The sequence below is a fragment of the Pelodiscus sinensis genome, chromosome 27 (assembly GCF_052426305.1).
Source record: "Pelodiscus sinensis isolate ZL-2025 chromosome 27, ASM5242630v1, whole genome shotgun sequence".
Lineage (NCBI taxonomy): Eukaryota > Metazoa > Chordata > Testudines > Trionychidae > Pelodiscus > Pelodiscus sinensis.
In genome coordinates this window covers 8,053,310-8,073,179 of record NC_143078.1, presented here as the reverse complement: position 1 = coordinate 8,073,179, position 19,870 = coordinate 8,053,310, and the positions used below count along the sequence as shown (strand labels likewise).

The following is a 19,870-nucleotide window of genomic DNA, read 5'->3' as shown; positions in this document are numbered from 1 at the left end:
AAACTTTACAAAAATTCACATCTGAATTGCTGGGAATTTGCTTTATATACATTGCTCTGAATTACTGAATGCTCTAGGGCACTTGGACAGTAAGAAAACTAAGTAACATGACAAGTTTTTACTTGTTTATTAACTAGGATATATGGTCTAGCAGCGTGAGGACTGGGAACCAGTAAATCCTAAATCTAATTACAGCTGTAACAAACTACCCTCACACAAGTCTCCTCACTGCTATCTCACTTGCAAAATAATGATGCTTTTACAGTTCATAGGGACACTGTAACATTAATATTTGGTGTTAAGTGCTTTGAGAGTTCATGAAGAATGCTAACAAAGTGCAAAGCATTTGTTCATAAGTCATCTTACAGAAACATCTAAGTGAATAAGGCCATTATATAGCATTGACAGTAAATGAAAAACAATTTCAGTTCCTCTTTGGCAGCAGAGAGAATAAGAGGCTTTTAGGGACTAACCAAAAGAAAGCAAAGTATTAAAAAACCCTTTCCCTTACCAATACATTTTTAAGTTTGATGTCCCGATGAACAAGCCCCTGACTGTGAAGAAACCGGATCCCCTCAACTACATCCAAGGCAATCTGCAATCGTGTCTCCAACACCAGCCCCGCCTGAGGAAGCAACACACGGAGGAGGATTTACTAACCCTATTAATATAAGTTACACTTTTGTGTTTGTGAGATTTCTTTGTTCTTCTCCATAAATACTGTCTAGCTACAAAGCAGCCCTTCTAACAATACAAGGAGCCATGGGTGAATACCAGCTAATGAAATGGACTTTTGATACTAGCATCCTGGCACTTTAGTTTCATTAAGTTCTGAACATGGTATCCGCTTACCCTAGTCTGCTTAGTTCTTTTGATTAGTAACAAAACATGCTGCTACACTCCCACTGTTTACTCCTGAAGTGGCGGCTAAATTGGCATGACAGTGTAATGGAGGCAACCAGCACTGCAGGCAGCAAGATGAAAGAGATGGATGGGCCACCAGCAAAAAAGCCACATGACTTCTGAAAAAAAGCTAGCGAGACATTCCAAGTTGTCAGCTGCTAAAGATCAAGCAGTGCAGCATCTCTTATGCCACCTTTACCAACACAGGCCAGATCAAACATAGAACACCAGTCTCAGCCACATTAAAGCATTATGTAATTATTACAATACTGCCATTGTGCTCCGCTCCGAAAATTTCTCCTTCAGGAAGATCTTGGTTTTAGAGGACTACTTAAGATAGACATGAAATGAAACATCATTGCAATACACAATCTAGGGTTTTTTAGGTCCCATATTCTATCCCCTACTGTGTTTAAACCAAACTAGCTTTTGTCCATTTCACTGTTATACTGACATAGGGCACAGCATCCCACTTTGTTCTGTTCACAGGAGTTTGAAGCACCAATTGTGTTCAGCTTGGGTTTGTCAAGTTAAAGAGTTTTCTTCACTTTCTGGTCTAAATAGTCTATTATACTGTTCTGCCAGACAGTGGATGCACTTCAGGTTGACAGCATGGGTGAAGTGATTTACCAAAAGCACACTCAGCTGAAAGGGGTTTTTACACGTACAGTGCTGCAGAACGGCAATCCAAAAAGTCACCCGAACAGGACATCTCCCAAACAAGCTGAGCATTACAACTTGCAAAATTGAAGTACCAATTCCATCTATCATTTGAGCCTTAGATATTGACTTCTATTTTAAGGGACTTCTACTATCCAACACACTGGCACTAGAGTAGCCTAAGACAGGTCAACAGCTTCTTCTACTTAAAATTGTACTTTGCAGGCCTGAATTCTCAGCTACACTAAGGTCCCTTTACACCATGTCAGCAATGCAAGAGCCAATATTCCCTGGAAGCTGTGCGCTTGGGCAGACACCCAGGAGAGATTCAAATGCTGCCCAGCTGATTAGCAGGGCGCTCACAGCCACTAGCATGTATTTCTACTGGTTGTGCACATCCACACATGCCTTGGTGCACATAAAATGTATTCCATGCATAGATGAAAAAAAGTTAGAAGGAACATTGAATGGAGCTACAATGTTTTAGGAACTTCCCCAATTAAAAATGAGATTACATTTGTTCTGCACTATCTGCTTAAATGTATTTTTATGGTTGTTCTGTAGTCCAGATTTTGCAAATCAGGGATAGACTGTCCACTTTAGCATTAGGCTTACTGGCTATTTCAACCACAGACCAAAGCTAATCAAACCTTAATTTTACCTAAAAAACACAAAATCTACAACTGTCACAGATAAGTAATTTTCCATTGTAAGCACTTTTGAGTGCTGCCGAGATGGCACGCAGATGCACGGTATGCCTGTCATGTATTGCTCAGCACATATTTGCTACGAGTCAGTTATAAATACATTGAGGAAAAGGACACCAGAAAGAGCTAAACAGACAGATCACTTTATTCTCACCCTTAGTCCTGTATAGAGATCTCTGTGTAACCGTTCCATTATCAATAGGACCGCAATGCTGGAGCCTCCCCCATAGCCATAATCTATCACCGACCCATGGAGATCTACCAGTCGCTCATGCTTTGGTAAAGACCTGGAGAAAAAACAAACAAACAAAAAAAACAGTACAACAGGTAGCCACTGTGACTATATTCCCACAGCCTACAATTCTGCCTAATTCCCCTCCTTCCCTCTTAAATCAAGCCATATCTCCTTGTAAATCATCTTCTAAGCCGGGGCTACTCAACATGCTGCCCACAGCCTGTTTCTTTGCGGTCCATGGGTGGGAGCCAAAACAAAAAGGTAGTCAATATAATGGCCTTCTGTTGATATGCATTTTAGTAGTTAAATTCCTGGACTGACATTACTCATTAAGGTTACATCTAGACTGCATTCCTCTCTCCAAAGAGGAATGTAAATTAAGCAGATGGAAAATTCAAATGAAGCATGGATTTACAAATCTCGCACTTCATTTACATAATCATGTGAGTGCTTTTTCGAAAGGGTTTTTCGGAAAAAACCCGCAGTCTAGACAGGGTTCTTTCCTAAAAGAACAAAGCAAAACAAAAGCAAACCCACCTTTTTTGAAAGAACCCATACTCCTGAAAAAAATGGGGTGTACAGGTTTTCAAAAAAGGTCCCCCCCCCCAAAAGAACACCCATCTAGGCTGAGCGGGAGGAAGGGGGGTTGAAAAACCGTTTTGAAAAAGTGCTTGCATGCAATTATTCAAATGAAGCACAAGATTTGTAAATCTGCCCTTCATTTGAATTTTCGATCTGCTTCATTTGTATTCCTCTTTCGAGAGATGAATGCAGTCTAGACAAGCCCTAATAGTGCTGTCATATGGGTGGAAATCAGGTAAATATTGCATTTTATTAATATCAGCAGAACTGACTTAAATGGGGCCTGAGTGTTGTGTAGTCTTGCCTTAATCTTTGTATTCATGCCCGTCAGTGTGAAAGAAGCTGTTTGCATATGTATGTATATGCAACAACACTTAAGTTGCAGCCCTCAGCGTATGCTATATCATTGTAACCCCCGGGATCTTCGAAAGTTGAGTAGCCCTGATCTAGGCTCTAAACAAGGGCAATAGGGCAAACAAGGGATAACTGGAGGCTGCTCATTGCTACCACCACCATGTTATAGCAAAGGACAGATTACTGAGTGCATGCTGTAACAGGAGGTCTGCGTTGCAGCAGAGGCAGCTCTATGCATTGGTTATATTTCCTACATTGTAGTCCCACTGATTTTTTTCAGTGAACCAGGGCCAGCCCACAATATTTTGGCACCTGAGGCAGGGAGCTGAAATGATGCCCCCATGCCGCCTCGCTGCACCAGCAGCAGACAATTTTCTACACTCTGGGTCCTAGCGCGCCCCCCCCGCCCAGTCTGGCACTTGAGGCGGCCGCCTCAGTTCACCTCATGGTGAGGTCTGCCCTGCAGCGAACATGGAACTAGCATGTTTTGGCAGAAAGTGCTCAGTTGTCATTGAAGGGAAGATACCAAATCCAGAGCAATGAGAAATGTGCAGCTCTACGCAATACTAACTTGGACTTCACTGCATGAAGGCACAGGGGATGGGAATATTGCAGACATAAGAGAATTAGCCTGAGGAAAGAGGAGGTGGGGCAGCAGGCGAGCTTTGTCTGGAAATGGGTGACAGGAGAGGAATTGCGTGAGGATTACCTGTTGTGTTCCCTCACTCTGGGGCATCTGGCATTGGCCACTGTCAGCAGACAGGATAGTGGGCTAGTTAGACCTTTGGTCTGACCCAGTATGGCCGTTATGTTTTTTTGAATAGTCTTATCTGTTCCACAAGTAGCACTGCCAGTTATAGTTCCCACTGAAAGTTGTGCAGCATTTAGTGGCAACCCTCAGCACTAAGTCACTGAGAGTGGCAGGGAACTACATGGGACCAAAGTCTCTGCCTCAAGCCACGCAAGCCAGTACTTGTAGCTACTGAAATTTAACCTGGCTCAGCTGACATTTGTAGATCAGAGGAGAAGTTTTACCAGTTACACACCTCATATAGTGAAACTCAAGTGCAAGGTCATTCCAGTGCTTCTCGTCTGGAGGGACAACGGATTTGAGTGCACATGGAAAATGGCCCCCCCAGCTATCACACAAGTACACCACTCCGTACTGCCCTCGGCCCAGTTCACGACCTAGCTTCGGTTTACCTGTGAATAAACAAAGCGTCACTCTGATCAGAGGTAAAGCTTCCACATTCTCCCCACTCTAGCATAAGTTTCTTGCTAGGATGATACCATGGGACAGAACTAGTATTTCATAGTTCAAGGGGAGGGGCGTGGATCCTTCTTGAAATCAGGCAGTTTAAATAGTTAGGTCAGGGATAAACTGACACTGGTGTAGACCACAATATTTATATGCATGCAGAAAAGTAACAGCTGTGGCTGCACGAGCTGTCTCTGGACTCTTCTGCAACAGTGACTCATGCCATTTGTGGAGGTACTAAACAGGAAAAGGGGAGCTTTATCTTCATTGCTAAGTCCATCCTTTGCCTCCTCTGACATTGCCCACATAGGAGACAAATAGCACCAGTTGTGGTACTGTGGGGAAGGGACACCTATCCGTAAGCGAACATCATTCGCCTTCCAGTCTCCGGCACACAAGCCACAGAACTGTCTAACAAACGTTTTGGTCAGTACCCACAAAGGCTGGGTTTGATTCCATAACCACAGGGACTGAAGGGTGTGTATCCCATTATCAAGCCTACGAATCATCCCGAGAAGTCTTCCATAGTTTTAAGAAAAAGACAAAACAAATGGTCTGGTAGCACTTTATAGACTAACAAAATATGTAGTTTTCAGAGTAAGTCTTCAAAACAAGTCTCTAAATCTTTATCGTGCCTAAAAGTTCTTGGTAGGCCCACAAATTGTTTTGTTTTAAACCAGCCTTGCAAAAAATTCTGTAAAATTTCTACAGAGCTCTCCCAGTTCTGAACAGGATGTAAAGAGTTAACCGGTTATTCAGTAAGCATCAGCCTTATCAGCATGTTTATCTAGTAACTACCAGCCCAGCCAATGCAGCTTACCATGGCATGCTGCAGTCAGGGGGCTGCTCCAGGGTTAACTGGTTAAACACAGTGTTTAACAAGTTAATTCTGGTTAAAAAGTTAACATCCCTAGTTCAGCATTTACAGAACTAATTGGTTTTTTGCTATCCAATCATCCTATTGCTCCTGCTCAGACTTTCCACTAGCAATGTAAAAAAGAGTTTAAAAGTGTAACTCTGTCAGTGCTAAAAATCCTAGTGATTCCCCAGCAATACAAGCTGCAGGCTCTGCAGTATAACTTCACCCTGGGGGCAAGGCCAGTAGGGGTTGCTGTCCTACTGCTGGGGAGGCTTCCCCGCAGATCTTCAGTATAAGAGTTATATTGTGGAGCCCTCAGAGAAGCTGACTCCCCGGAAGCCAGCATGTAACCATAACAAACAGTTAACCATTTAAATGGTTACACTTTTACATCCCTGCTTCCCAGTAGAGGATGTTGTGGAAGATGGGCCAAGTTTTTCCTTTTCATGGCCCTGCAGGACTGAGCAACCACACCCAATACATCGAGCCAGCTGGCATATGTCAAGTAGAAACAAAGTCAGAAGAGAGAGTTACTGATCCAGCCAACACCTTGTTATAATTATCTACAGATAGTTGAGGAGTCCCCCTTGCTCCTCTGACTCCTGCAGGAGCAGGACAGAACCAATCCAAGACACACCCTCCCAAGAGACACTCGAAAGAGTGGGTGTAAGTGCTCACCGTGTAACAACGCATCCTGCAGGGACCTGCTCTCCAGTGACAGGCGTGCTAGCCGCGGGGCATGGTCTTTCCGTACCTTCAGCCAAAGGTCTTCTGTTTTCTCCAGCCTGCCTGAATGGCCAGCCTCTAGCTACCAAGATAGAAGGCCAGGGAGGGTATGTGAGAGTCATTCTACATGATCACATGCCTCACAGAAGCAAAAAGGTGAAAGTAAGGTAAAACACTGGAGTATTAGAGATGGGTCATTTCATTAAGGCACCCACTTCATTGCAGGGAGGACTCAAAGTTGGCCTGCCATGCTGATAAAGCCTGAGCATCACAAGCCGGAGCGTCTCCCACGAGGCAGGCAACACTTCCACACTTAGGACAGCAATGGGCTAACTATTCTCTTCAATGCCAGGCTTCCCACCCTTTGGCCACCTCAGCTGTGCAAGTTCTAGGGGCAGCACTGTCCAGAAACCCCCACGTTTCTCCTTATGGTGCTCTGCATATGCGCTGCCCAACTCCGAGTCTCACACCTACCTGTCGCAGAGAGGCGGCAAAAGCCTCATGAGAGCTGTTGAGCCTGGTCCGGAATTGGCTGCAGATGCTCTTGGCCAGTTTGGATGCACTGAGGCTCTCAATAGCATCCTGAGCTACTTTCCGCTTCCACTCCACGGTGATAGCAGGAGGGCTGACCCATGTAATCCGCTGAATTATCTAACAGAACAGGATAATAACATTCAACCAAAAGGCCAAATCTTGCCCTCGGGCCTCATACGCTACTACCTACACCTGTGGAAATCTTTCTAGGGTTCATCGAGGGCAGAATTGGATTAAAAAAAGAAGAGCAAATATGGTTCTTCAAGCTGTGTGGGCAACTCAGCTTTTACTCATGGCATGCAGACACTCTATGCACACACGTCCAGTTCCTTTTCAACAGCAGTGTTTTGCTGGGGCCACACCTGTACCCCAAGTTCCCTCTTGCTCCCTATCGCTAAGGAGACAGAGCCAGCTGCACCTGAAGTTCACTTGTAGGGAGACCAGTGCTACCATGGCTAGTATGGACTGTGAAGATGACAAATAGTGGAGTACCAGCTGGGCTGCTCCGCCTCCCCGATGATCTTCCAGTGCCTCTGTTGAGAGAGCCTTTTCTGAACTCTGCCAGACCCCCACAGCTCCCATGCGCAACAGGCATTGAGAATGCCAGTCATTCACAGGCATAGCTGGTGCAGCGACTTGAGGTCTGCCTTGTACAAGAAAGATGCCTTGTGTAGAAGGAATCTCATCACTATTGTAAGATTCAATAACTAAAGCCAACTGGCAAAGAAACTTAAAACTAGACTGTGACTAAGCACTTTTCCCCTCCAACAAAAAAATAAAAGTGAACTAGCTGCACAAAGCAAGGAACACCCATTCAGGTACTGCAACAGGAGATAAGGAACTGACTGCAGATGTTGCTACCCCCCCCCCCCCCCCCCCCCCCCCCCCCCCCCCCACGCCTCAATACCTGCAACTATGAGGAACAAGGTGGTATTCAGAGTGCAGGCTCAGTCCCAAAAGAATCCAATCTCATGCATAAAGAGTGACATTAACATGGACACTTAATGACAGTGGTTTGTATGAACAATAAATAGTTACATGCAAATGTATTTGCATGTAAATAGTAACGGTCAAGTCAATTCTTTGCTTTGTGAAGCATCCAACATTTACAAGACACATGATTTATTTGCACATTGATGCTTTGTAGAAAGTAGCAAGATTCTACAGAACAGACAAGCAGAAGTTATTAATATTTAGTATCAGCCTTCATGAGCAATCCCTGCAGCATTTGTAATCCAACAATTCCTACCTGTTTGAGCTGTTCCCATAGCATTCTGGTTACTGATGAGCCCGAGTGAAAAGTGACTTCTACGTGATAAGCTGCATTTAGTATCTGGAGTGAGGAGAGGAAAAATATGAGCAAAGTAGGAATGATGACTTGGTTGAGTCAGGTTTAGAATGGAAAACCTACCTAGAAAAATAAGAGCACTGGTCCCAAAAGTCTTATATCTTGTCTCTGGCAATCATATATAGCTGATGTTGCACACAGTTCCCAGCCTACCTGACCAGACCACTCCATGTATTTAATCTTTGCCACAGACTGAGGAAACTCAAGAGGGCAGTTGAGTGACTTGGCAGAGAGATTACACAGCACGGCCAAGTAGTGCTAAGAATAGAATCTATGGTTCCCCAATTCTAGCCCCTCTCCCATAACCACTAAGTCAGTTCTTCACAGGTTTCTGTTGCTAATGATTTTAGTAGGGCTTGTACAGTATAGTCTCGCCCAACTCTTCCTTGGTTTTTAGCGCTCCTCTCTTATTCTATCAGGATGAAGATCAAGTTTTGCTGTGACAGCCCAACAAAATTCTTTGTAAGAGGAGTTATGCTAAGACCTTTCTCAGCAATTGTTGGAGCCTACCATACCTGTTTGAGATAATTGCTTGTGATATGTGCTGAAATATCCTGAGATTTCTCCAGACTCCTCAGGCATCTCTCTAGAGTCCCCACAAAGCTTTCACGCAAGTAGTCTACGGAGCTTATCAATTTGTTGGCAACCGCTTGGTTTAGGCGAGAAATGATCAGTTCTTGGATTTGCTTCATGCAACATTTAATGTCTTTGGAACTCACCGGCTCCCCATTCTCAGGAATTATAATGTCTGCAGGAAGAAAGGAAAGCTTTGTACAGACAGGACACACAGGCTATCACAATTGTATTATTCACAGTCGAACATGACAAACTGCTGCTCGTGTGTGTTGCAAAGCAGCTACAGCACAATCCTACTACAGATTTGTATGGATAGTGTGTAACCCCCCCCCCCCACACACACACACACACCCACCCCGCTTCTTACACTAATTATCTTGAGTTGTGACCCTTAGGATCCATCCATGCTATTGGACAAACTGCTGTTATCAATGGTCTGTTTCAACTAGCTTGCTTTCACAATGTGGACAGCAGCCCCTCCACTACTCCTAAAGAAAGATAGTAACAGACTGAAGGGAGGGCTTTAGTTTTGTTTTACTTCGGGGAGGCAGGGAGGAAATAGGTGATCTTCTCAAGTATTATGATTAGCGGTGTTCTTTCAAAAATGAGTCAGGAAAAGGCCTTGTGGCAGATGCCACGTTAAACAGTTTAATATGGTTTTAACTTGGTTGGGAGAGTCATGATTTCTGCAGTTTTTATATAAGAGGAACTAAGAATACCTCTATAGCAGTGTTTCTTAAACTTTGTTTCATGGTACACTGGTGTGCCGCGGAGAACAGAGTTCAAAATGGCTGCCCTTAAAGGCCATTCCCCTGCCTTTTTTGGGGGGGGGGGGGGGGGGGCGTGCTCAACAAAAAAAATCCTTGGTGTTCCTCATAAGAAAAATTATTGTTCAGTGTTCCTCCATCTTAAAAAGTTTAAGAAACACCGCTCTACAGACCAGACTGTTTAATGGTCTATAAGGAGCAGGAGTGTCACCCTATCCATAAATCAAGTGTTAACAAAACTGGCTTAGAAGTTGTGTAAGCTTGTTCTACAAGCATGCATCCTTTGTGGGCCACATACTAGATCTAAGACCCAAGACTAATGTGAAAGGCCAACTAGTCACCATTTGACCGCCAGAGGTTCTCACTTTTAAACAAAGTTAATTGTGTCCTTGTCTGTGTTTGCACCTCAATAAGAAAAACATTAGAAAAATTTATACATTCCTGCTCTTGACTAAATATTTTGCCAACCATTCTGCTAGCAAATGTTTACAGGCTTTTTAAAAAAAAAAAAAAAAAAAAAAAAAAAAAAAAAGAGAGAGATACAAGCAAAGCATTTCTACGTATATAACAACTTTACTGACAGAAAGAAGGTAAAACTTAAGAAACAGCTAATAGTCTAGCAGTACCTTAAAAAGATGAACAACCATCTACATCTTAGAAGGGGAGCTGAGTTAGTCTCTAAGAGGAAAAACTAACAACAACATATAGTCCAGTAGCACCTAAAGACTAACAAAACATGTAGATGTTTTGTTAGACTTTAAGGTGCTGCTAAAACTATTTGTTGTTTAAAGTTTTTCCAGTTACAGACTAACATGGCTACTCCTCTGAAGAGAGTTTTTGAACACATTCGAATAGTGCAGGGGTTGACTAAGTAGAGAGGAGAGGGAGAAGACAAACCATTAATCTCTTTAACTCCATGATTCTCAGACTTTCCAAAGCCATAATCTCACCCCCAGCCAGTTCATTTTCCGACACAAATTTTTAGTTCTTTCACATTAAATTGACTGAAAAGTTACCACTAACCGCACAAAAGTTAGAGATTCAAGTCTCTGAATGTACTTTTTAATCCCTTGCCTATTCTACTGCAATTTCAAGCCAACTTAATAGCCTGTGCTAATACCATACACACTACTACAATGCTCCTGCCCGCTTCTTGACATTTACAGGATTACTATTAATAGTAGCATTAGTGTTATGTCATAGAACAGGGCCCCATTTATCAGACTCTGTAAAGACACTGAACAAAACGGTCTCCCAGCCTCAAGGAACTTATAATTGGCTCCCAATTAGAGACGAAGACTCGTTTTCAGAGGGCTGTGGTATGCTTCATTTTCCCGTGATACACTTGCCAATCTTCCATCTAATCCTCAAGATGGAAGGTGACAAGATTACCCTGGCCTCTGATTTCAAATGCACCTCTCAGCCCGCACTCCTTGAGAGTGGTGTGCTTGTGCAGATACTCGAGAGATTTAAATGCCACCCTGCTGAGCACAACACCCATAGCACAGTTGTATGTTTTTACTGGTGGTGCACATAACCTTGGTGCACATTAATCTTTTCCGTCCATGTATGGAATAAATTTTGAGGGAACATTAGAACCATTTTCCAGTCAGAACTGAAATCCAGTCTCAACTCTACCGTTAAAAATAAGGTCTCATGCAAATCACCGATTGCTGTACCTCAGTTCCTCCAGATTTCTCACATCACAGAAAGATTATCTGGGGGGTTTATGTTGCCTAACATACAAATGCCAAGTGTTCTTTGATAGCTATTGAGCTAGTAAGTTGCTACTGAAACTGGCTCAGTACACACACACAGTGCTCAGAGGTTAGGCTGGAGATCTGTATTTGAACATAAAATCCAGAGGGAGATTTTAGCTTCTTTAAAACAAATCAAGCGACTGCCTAATGACATCCCAGGCCACAAGAGGAGACTCCACCTTTCTTCTCATAGCACATTCTCAAATATTATCAGTCATCATATGAGCAGAGTCTGGTTTTACATGCTCCTGAAAGTCCACATGTACAAACAGAAGGCCAACTGCAGCACGTCTACACTGTAATTGACGGCGTGATTAGAGCGGAATTAGGGATACACTCACACAAGCTTCACAGTTGCAAAAGCAGCTAAAAGAAAAGCAATGAAGATGCTATGCAAGCTTACCAGAGACTCTGGATACATACTTGTATTGCTAGCCAGTGCTGTCATGTCTTTGCTGCTACTTGTAGCTGTGCTAGCTAGATTAACACTAGTTGCAGGCTCGCCTCCAAGGTGCAGTCATACCTGATTGTAGTTTGGTCACAGAACATACAAGTCCTTGGGCTAGGTCTAACTCCAAGTGCAACTGGCAGCAAGTGCTGCCCATAACCCAACCACATGCACACCAAGTCTCTAGCTCCAGTTAAACGGCGCTTTAAAAACTCTAGCTCACTAGCCATTAGCCCGGCAGATAAAAATTTTAAAAAATGGAAATGATTTAAATTGGATTTTTTGATAAAATGCTTTGAGGGGAAAAAAGCCTATGTAAAGATAGATGTAATTGAGATACATCATAGCTCCACCATAGCTCAAAAGATCTCATCATGGAACAGGGAATTCTCAATTCTAATTCGAAAGAAAAGTTTTGTAAATGATTTCCAATAGTTCATAGATTAGGGACCCAATTTTACAGAATTCCTAGGGCTTCTGTATCTATTAGAAAGATTAACCTAAATATCTACCCAGTGGAACTCAGTGCTCAATCTAGAACAGTGATTTTCAAACTGTTTTCCTTGCAATCCAGTAGAAGAAAAAACTGTAGATGACCACGACCCAACAATTATATCTTCACTAGAGTGAGGACTATGGGGTGGGGCCAGGATGGGGGGGGGAGGGGAGGAAGAGGAGAAGAGGGCTTCATTTGGGCATGCAGGTTCTGGGGTGGGGTAGGATGAGGGTTTTGGAGCGTAATAGGGGTTCCAGGCGGGGGGTGGGGGGGAGAAAGAGAGGTGTTCAGGGTATGAGAAGAAGCTCTGGGCTGGAGTAGGGGTGGGTTTCAGGGTGAGTGCAGGCCCCATCTGGGGGTGCAGTTTCTGGGGTGGAATGCAGATGGTGTTTGGAGTGGAGGTGGTGGATCAGGGTTTAGAAAGGCTCAGGGCTGGGGCAAGGATTGCTGCTCAAGGTTGGGGCCTGGGCGTTCCTCTGCCAGCTCCCCGTTAGCAGTGCAGAAAGGGTGCTAATGCAGGCTTCATGCCTGACCCGGCACTGCAGACTACACCTCACAAGTTGCCAGCAGCCAGTGGAGGCCATGCAGAGAGCCCCATCCAGCCACGCCTAAGAGCTGGACCAGCTGCTGGCAGCTCCTGGGTCACAGCAGGGTCTGCAGTGCCAGGACAGGGAGGAAACCTGCCACAGCACCTCTGTGGCTTACACTACAGCAAGGCAAACTAGTGCCTGTCATTCTGCCACCCAGTACTGGGTCACAACTCTTAACGTGAACATCACTGGTCTAAAAAGATACCAGAGATGCTTAGTTTTACAGTTCTCAAATTGTGGCTGTGTGTCTCCAGAGCTACCGCGCTTGTTAACAGCAAACATGTTTTTAAATACATAGAGGTAAGAAATAACAGGCCTCCATCCTATTGTCCCTCAGTAAATGTGTGTGCACAGACAATCTCTTACCTCTCTCTACAAGACTAAAGTTTCAAAGAGTTCAATGAATGGAAGCCAATATTTTATATTTCTCATGTTGACCTGGCTGACATTTTTAAATGAAAATTAAACTGACTATTTTAACAAAAGCAAATTTGATTTTCAAAAACTTGAACGTTTAAATTAAAAATGCACGTTCTTGTTTTAGTAAAATATACTTGCTTGCTGTAGAAGAAAAAAATATATATCCAGAATACATAATGTTGTTTTAGTTAAATACAACAATTTAAATGGTCTGTGTGGTGATGTTCTCCTAATACTGCATGGCAAGAGAATCCTCCAAACATTAATGATTAACCTGTTAAATTGAAGCAGATATTTGTGAAGTCACTAGGGCTATGTCTAGACTGCAGGCTTCTTTCGAAAGAGCCTCTTTCGAAAGAGCCTCTTTCGAAAGATCGCGTCTAGACTGCAGGCGGATCTTTCGAAAGAGAAATCCGCTTTTTCGAAAGAGAGCACCCAGTGAGTCTGGATGCTCTCTTTCGAAGACGGCCTCTTTACATTGAAGAACGCCTTCCTTCGAAAGAGGAACTTTCGAAGGAAGGCGTTCTTCCCCGTGAAACGGGGTTTACCGCCATCGAAAGAGAAGCCGCGTTCTTTCGAATTAATTTCGAAAGAACGCGGCTTGAGTCTGGACGCAGGAGAAGTTTTTTTCGGGAAAAGGCTACTTTTCCCGAAAAACCCCCTGAGTCTGGACACGGCCTAGGAGGTGAACTGCTTCAGTTACCTTTGATAAATGAAGTAAACCAATCATTCATTTTCTGATAGAGCTCTACAACTTATCTGAATGGCTTTCAAAATAAATTACTTAAAAATCTGTAGTGTGTACCTTCTAAAAATGAAACCTACATCCCTGAGTTGAGGAATGCGTATTAAGGTTAAGACAACCAAGAAGAATGCATCTTTATGTAGAAAGCCATGATTAAATTGAAACTGAAGTTTCATGCTGCTCTGTTCAAGCTAGTAATGCAGAACAGAGTAATGTTTTACTTGTCCATTACTCCAGGACAAGTAAAACAAAAACTCTACGCCAGGTAAGTGTTAAATTCGGTGTGACCACTCTGCCTCAAGCAGAGTTAGCTCAAACAACACTGCAGTATAGAGCAACAGGTAGTGATGATAGCTGTACTTACGTAAAATGATAGAATGTTTGTTTTGTAAGTCACAGAATAATCTCTCACTAACCAATGGTGACTGCACCACACACACAAAAATCAGGCTACATAATATTGCACATACTCATCCTCCACTTGATAGCAGGTGCTCTATTCCACACCTTCCAGCTCGCCTAGAAGTCTGCATGCAATTTGTTTCCTAGCTTTAAAAGAAAATCAAAAGTGCAAGTCTAGAAACGTAAAAGCCTCTTTAGAACACTAAGTGCTATCTGAAGGTAAGAGAAAAGCAAATAACTTCCTCCAATCTTACAATCGGAAGCTATTTTCAATTTTGTTTGAAGCGGAAAACCCCTTCATGTCACTTCAAAGGGCATTTCCATCTCAAGGTTCCTTCCTGCAGGACCAAACGTAACCACATATCATTGCCGGACAAGCAAGAGAAAGTCTCCAAGTATATGCCACATCAAAGCATCCATTTGTTGCTAATCATGGGACCGTCCTAGTGCCCCAGACCAAAAAGACTCAGAGCGTTAGTTGCTTAAAGTCTACCCCAGTCTCTCCAGGAGCCAAAAGCTACCAAAAGAAGCTACATCTCACTAGAAAGTGCACTGAGAAAACATGCATCTTCAAAAGCTAGAACACCCTCCATGGTGTTCAGTTTGCAAGAGCAGGCCTTTCCAAAAGAGGGAAGCCAGGGTTGAGCTTGGCAGTTGCTCCATGATGGGAGAGGACTAAAAGGACAGGCTGGACCAAATCCTGGGAGATTTCCTGCCCACACAACTTCCAGAGGAGCGAGCAGGTTTTGGCACAAGATTTGAAGCCCTGTGCTAAGGGCCGCTTTCTGCTCTCTAGCTCCCAACAGCCAACCCTTCCTTATCAGGACACTGTGGGCAATGCTAGTCACCGCTCTGGGGCCGTGAAAGAATTTTTCCCCATTCCACCCCATTGGTCAAGATTGATTTGGGCTTTTGTCTTCCCCAGAGAAGACTACAGGTTGAGATTTGGGCAACAGGAAGGCTGGAATTCTGCTCCTGGAAGCCAGAGTCAGAACCCATGTGAAAATTCTGTAGCGGCTGCACATTCTGGAAGGTGCACAGCTATGGAATTCACTGATTTAGGCTCCAGATCCAAAGTGGTAACAGAGGGCATCTGAAGGCTCCCTCCTTAAGAGATGGATCAACATGCCTATTTCCCCATCCCAGGGAACATGCAACCCAGAGGCAGACACTGCCACACAGCAATTGCATTTTATGACAGTGCTGTCTTGCTGCAGAGGTCACCTCAACCCCCCAAAATGGCAAGGATTATAGTGGGTCACTGGAGGCACTGTCTAGTGTGATGGCTGGCTTCTCCTGCAGCTGGAGCACCCTAAGAATTGACAAAGGATCAGTGTGGACTCCGTGACTGCCTTGTCCCCTGATGGGATCTTTGGATGTAATCTCACCAGTAAAACTGCAGGCTAGTTAAAACCCACACCATGCGTTCTTCCGTGCATTGAGCATGGCAAACAAACAGTTTTAGGAACTAGATCATACATTCAGGCTATGTCTAGACTACGCTGAAGTTTCAAAAAGAGGATATGCAAATTCTGTGGGAATTGGCATATCTTCTTCCGATTTCACTTTCAAAAGCAGAGTTTTTGAAAGTGAAAGTAGTCACAACACGGAATTTTTGGCAAACCTTCCCCCCCTTTTTCAAAAAGCCACTCTTCCTCAAAAAATGAGCTTTATGTGGCTTTTCGAAAAAGGGGAGGTTGCAACACACACACACACACACACACACACACACACACCTTTCACTTTTGAAAGTGAGGTCGGAACAAGATACGCAAATTCCTGTGGAATTTGCATATCATCCTTCGAAACATCAGCGTAGTCACAACATCAGGTGACAGCCCAAAGGTGAACAGGAAATAAAAACAGTGGTAAGGTAGCCAGGGACCTGTACAAAAGTGTTTTATTTTTATTTTGAGGGTTCAATACTGTAAAGCTGTTTAAGAGAACAGACCTCACCTATGAAAGGGGAAGAAAGGGACTTTCAGTTCTAGGAGTGCAGGGTAGAGTCTTTAAGAGATTTACAATTAGTCCTCACAACCCGAGTTCCCTCTAAGCTGTGTAGCCACACAGCTGTCTTTCAAGCGCTGCTCATTCTTGTGCCACTAGGGTTGCCAGGTGTCCAGTATTCACCTGGACAGTCCAGTATTTTCGGCTCCTGTCCACTTAAAAAAAAAAAAAAAAAAAATCAGGAAATACCAGACACCTAAAATGTCTGGTATTTTCTGAATTTTTCCCCTGGCCAGGAGGCGAAAATGCCGGGCGCCTGGCAACCCTACACACACTCACCGCCCAGCCTCCCTCCTGGTCTATGCATTTCCTAATTTTTTATTTCTGTTATGCTTAAATTTAATTATTTGAATACTGTGATGAGTTCTAAAATGCCTAATCTGTCCTGGCTGGAATAATTATCCCTGTAGTAACTTTTAAAAATATATAGGGTTTGTTTCTATTGTTGGTGCACATCCACAGTCTCAATATTGGTGCACATAAAATTCATTATGCACATGGATGGAAAGCATTAGAGGGAACATTACTCACAACTACAGCTAGGCCAACCAGTAAAGTTTCAGTTCACTGACAATTAAAAAGGACTATTGTTTTCTCAATTTTGGCAGTTGAAAAGTCAAAACAATATTTTGCGATCAAACAAAAGGTTTTAGAGTACTTTTTACAAGTTTGTTTATGTATGTATATATAAATAAATAAATACACATCAATAAACAAAAATAAATTAAAACAAATATAAATAAAAGCATAAATAAATAACTTGTATATATAAATAAAAAAGCAACTTCCCTATGAAGTAGATTACAAGAGGTCAGAGTGACACGTTCCAAGAAAATTCTGAAACAATTTAGGCTTTTTGACCAACAATTTGACAAAGGCAAGATGAATCTGTAAAATGCTTTGGTGTTGACAAACCTGCATTTCTTGATTTTGCATGTTGATTTTTACTATAGTTCTTCTCACAACTATTCCCCAAGGAGGAACGGCAATTATTGTCTCCCATTGCAAGATGGGACATTAAGGCCTACAGCTTATCTACACCCGAAACCCAACAGCGGCACAGCTCCAGTGCTGTTCTAGTCTTGTGCAGCCAGTACCTATACACATGGGAAGGGCTCTTGTCAGCATGGGAAATCCACCTCCCTGCGAGACAACAGATAGAAGAATTCTTCCATTGACATATTGAGGTCTACACCAGAGTTTAGATCTGCTCAGTTATATTGCTCACAGGCATGGATTTCTCAACAAGGTAGCCAAGTCAAGCTAACTTTTTAGTGCAGGCCAGACCTAAGTAGTGTGTCCTGGTCTACACAGGATGAGTTACTATCAGAATGAATTAGAAATCTGGCATTCCTGGTCTTGTCTTGTGTTAAGGCCTACTTCTGTGATATGCTTGGGGGGTGGGGAGAACAACACTCCAGTGTAGACAACTATACAAATTGTTTGCTTTACAGACTAGATGATGCAAAAGAGGTGATACAGGAAGGCAGATCTCTGAGCCCCATTTATACTAGGGATGTTAAAAATCATGTAATAGGGTAACTGTGCAACTGCTGAAAATCTTAGTGGTTACATGGTGACCTGTGCTGCAGGTTCTTCAGTATCAAGTTTTGCTGTGGGCTTTGAAGTTAACCCTTCTCTCCAGAACAGGGGCGGCCAAGGGCTGCCTGCTCAACACCCAGGGAGGCAGCTTTGCTGAGTGTAACTGATACCATTCACAGATAAGCATCCACTTACTGGTTAAATGGTTAGTTGTAACCCTAAACCGGACATCCCTTTTATATTAGGGATGTTAAATTTAGATTCATTAACTAATCGAATAGTCGATGGGATTTCCATCAACTGTTCAATTAGTCAATAAGGGCACCTCTGCCTTTGAACTGTAGCAAAAGCCCTTCTGGGCTCTTGCTCCAGTTCAAAAGCAGAAGCCCCACAGGGAGTGTGGAGCAGGCTCTTGTACATTTCAAAAGCAGAATCAGAGCAGAACCGGCATGAGCGGAGGAACCTCTTCCCTGCCCATCCTGGCTAGCAGCTACTGATGACCTATGCTCTACAGTTTATCTAGCTTTTTTTTTTTTTTTTTAAACCCTCTTACAGTCTTGGACTTCACACCATCCTCTGGCAAGGAGTTCAGACATTACCTTTGAATTCCATGTTAGCAGCATCTTCCAGCAGCTCCTCTTTCATGTTATTGAGAGTCTCTATGATCATGTCCTTCATCTCCTCTTGCTTGCGATTAGCAATAGCCATCAGAGACTCATAGAGCTCATTCTCCTTTTTGCGGGTGTACTCCAGCCGTTTTGGGGTGATCTGCAAGTCTCGCTGCATATCAAAAGCCTGGTTGATGAAGATGTCCAAGCAGCGGCAGTGCACCAGGTTCAGAATGGTGGCTGCATCCACCAGGTGCTTCTGCAGTACCTGCCTGGAGAAAGTGCTCAGGAGGCGGAATTTCTCGACCTGCTCCACCAGCATGCTCTGGGCTTTGGCATCAGAACTAGGGGCCCCACAGCTGCAGTGGTTAGTACTCAGATAGTCTAGGTCCATCAGCTGACAATACAGGGATGACTTCTCATTCTCAGCCTTCTTGGGAGAGATCAGCTCAGCCTCGGACTCTGGCACTTTGCAAAAGAAAACAGGCAAAGAGAATTTCTCTTTTATTTCCCGCAGTTCACGTTCATCAGATGCTGAGAGTTTTGCCTCACTGATGGCAAAGGTGACGACAGGTAGGACATTGTTCACATACTCTCCCAAGATGACCTCTGCAGACTGGAATCCCCGACATGGGGCTACCACAACGTCCACCTCCTGAAAGAATCACAAATGATTTTAAGTTTTAGCAATTAACCCTTGCTGAGAACCCTCCCATCCTCCCTCTTTGCACTGAAAACTCATCCCCTTGGCAGGATTCATTTCATGGTCTATAACGGGGTTAGCAATCTTTCCAAAGCAGCATGCCAAGATTTAATCCTCCTGCCCCGTTCTCCCGGGAAGGGAGGGGCTCTCTCCACCACGCACTCCATGGACCACCTGGGTCAATGCAAACCTTTCCGCAGACTACCAGTTGCTAATGGAAACTCACCTTTAAATTAAACCATTCTCCCCAGCTGCAGCACTAGCAATATGGCTCAGGCCTAATTATGTAATTAAATTATTGAACCGATTAAGCATTTTAACCCTCTCATGTTAATTTATCAAACTTCATTTTAAATGAAGTAAAATATTATGTCCAACACAAAAGGTTTCAAGGTTTTCTTCGTTTGTGGCAGGGGTAGGGAACCTTTTTGATTTGGAGTCACTGACTTGCAGAAGGGGAAAAAAAAAAAAAAAAAAAAAAAAAAAAAAGGTGTTGGACCACACAAGGGAAAAGCAAAAAAAACCACAAACCTCCTAAAACCTCCAACCCTCATTGATGTGGCCCCCAACCGAGATGCCTCACACTTCTGGCACTCTAGTCCCCCACGAGGTGAAGAGAAGAGACAGGAAGGAGTGAGGT

The 19,870-nt window shown here is 43.5% G+C and overlaps 1 protein-coding gene across 1 annotated transcript in view; it reads right to left on the bottom strand.

Annotated features, from left to right (window-relative positions):
* Positions 1–19,870, bottom strand: part of DSTYK (dual serine/threonine and tyrosine protein kinase) — a 70,832-nt gene that overhangs the window by 9,506 nt on the left and 41,456 nt on the right. Inside the window, exons 3-10 of the mRNA XM_075910508.2 lie at positions 18,519–19,182; positions 8,682–8,914; positions 8,068–8,151; positions 6,759–6,935; positions 6,237–6,366; positions 4,488–4,644; positions 2,425–2,557; positions 512–625 (exon numbers count right to left, since the gene is read on the bottom strand). Of these exons, the coding sequence (XP_075766623.2) occupies positions 512–625; positions 2,425–2,557; positions 4,488–4,644; positions 6,237–6,366; positions 6,759–6,935; positions 8,068–8,151; positions 8,682–8,914; positions 18,519–19,182 (1,692 nt within the window). The remainder of the gene's footprint in view (positions 1–511; positions 626–2,424; positions 2,558–4,487; positions 4,645–6,236; positions 6,367–6,758; positions 6,936–8,067; positions 8,152–8,681; positions 8,915–18,518; positions 19,183–19,870) is intronic.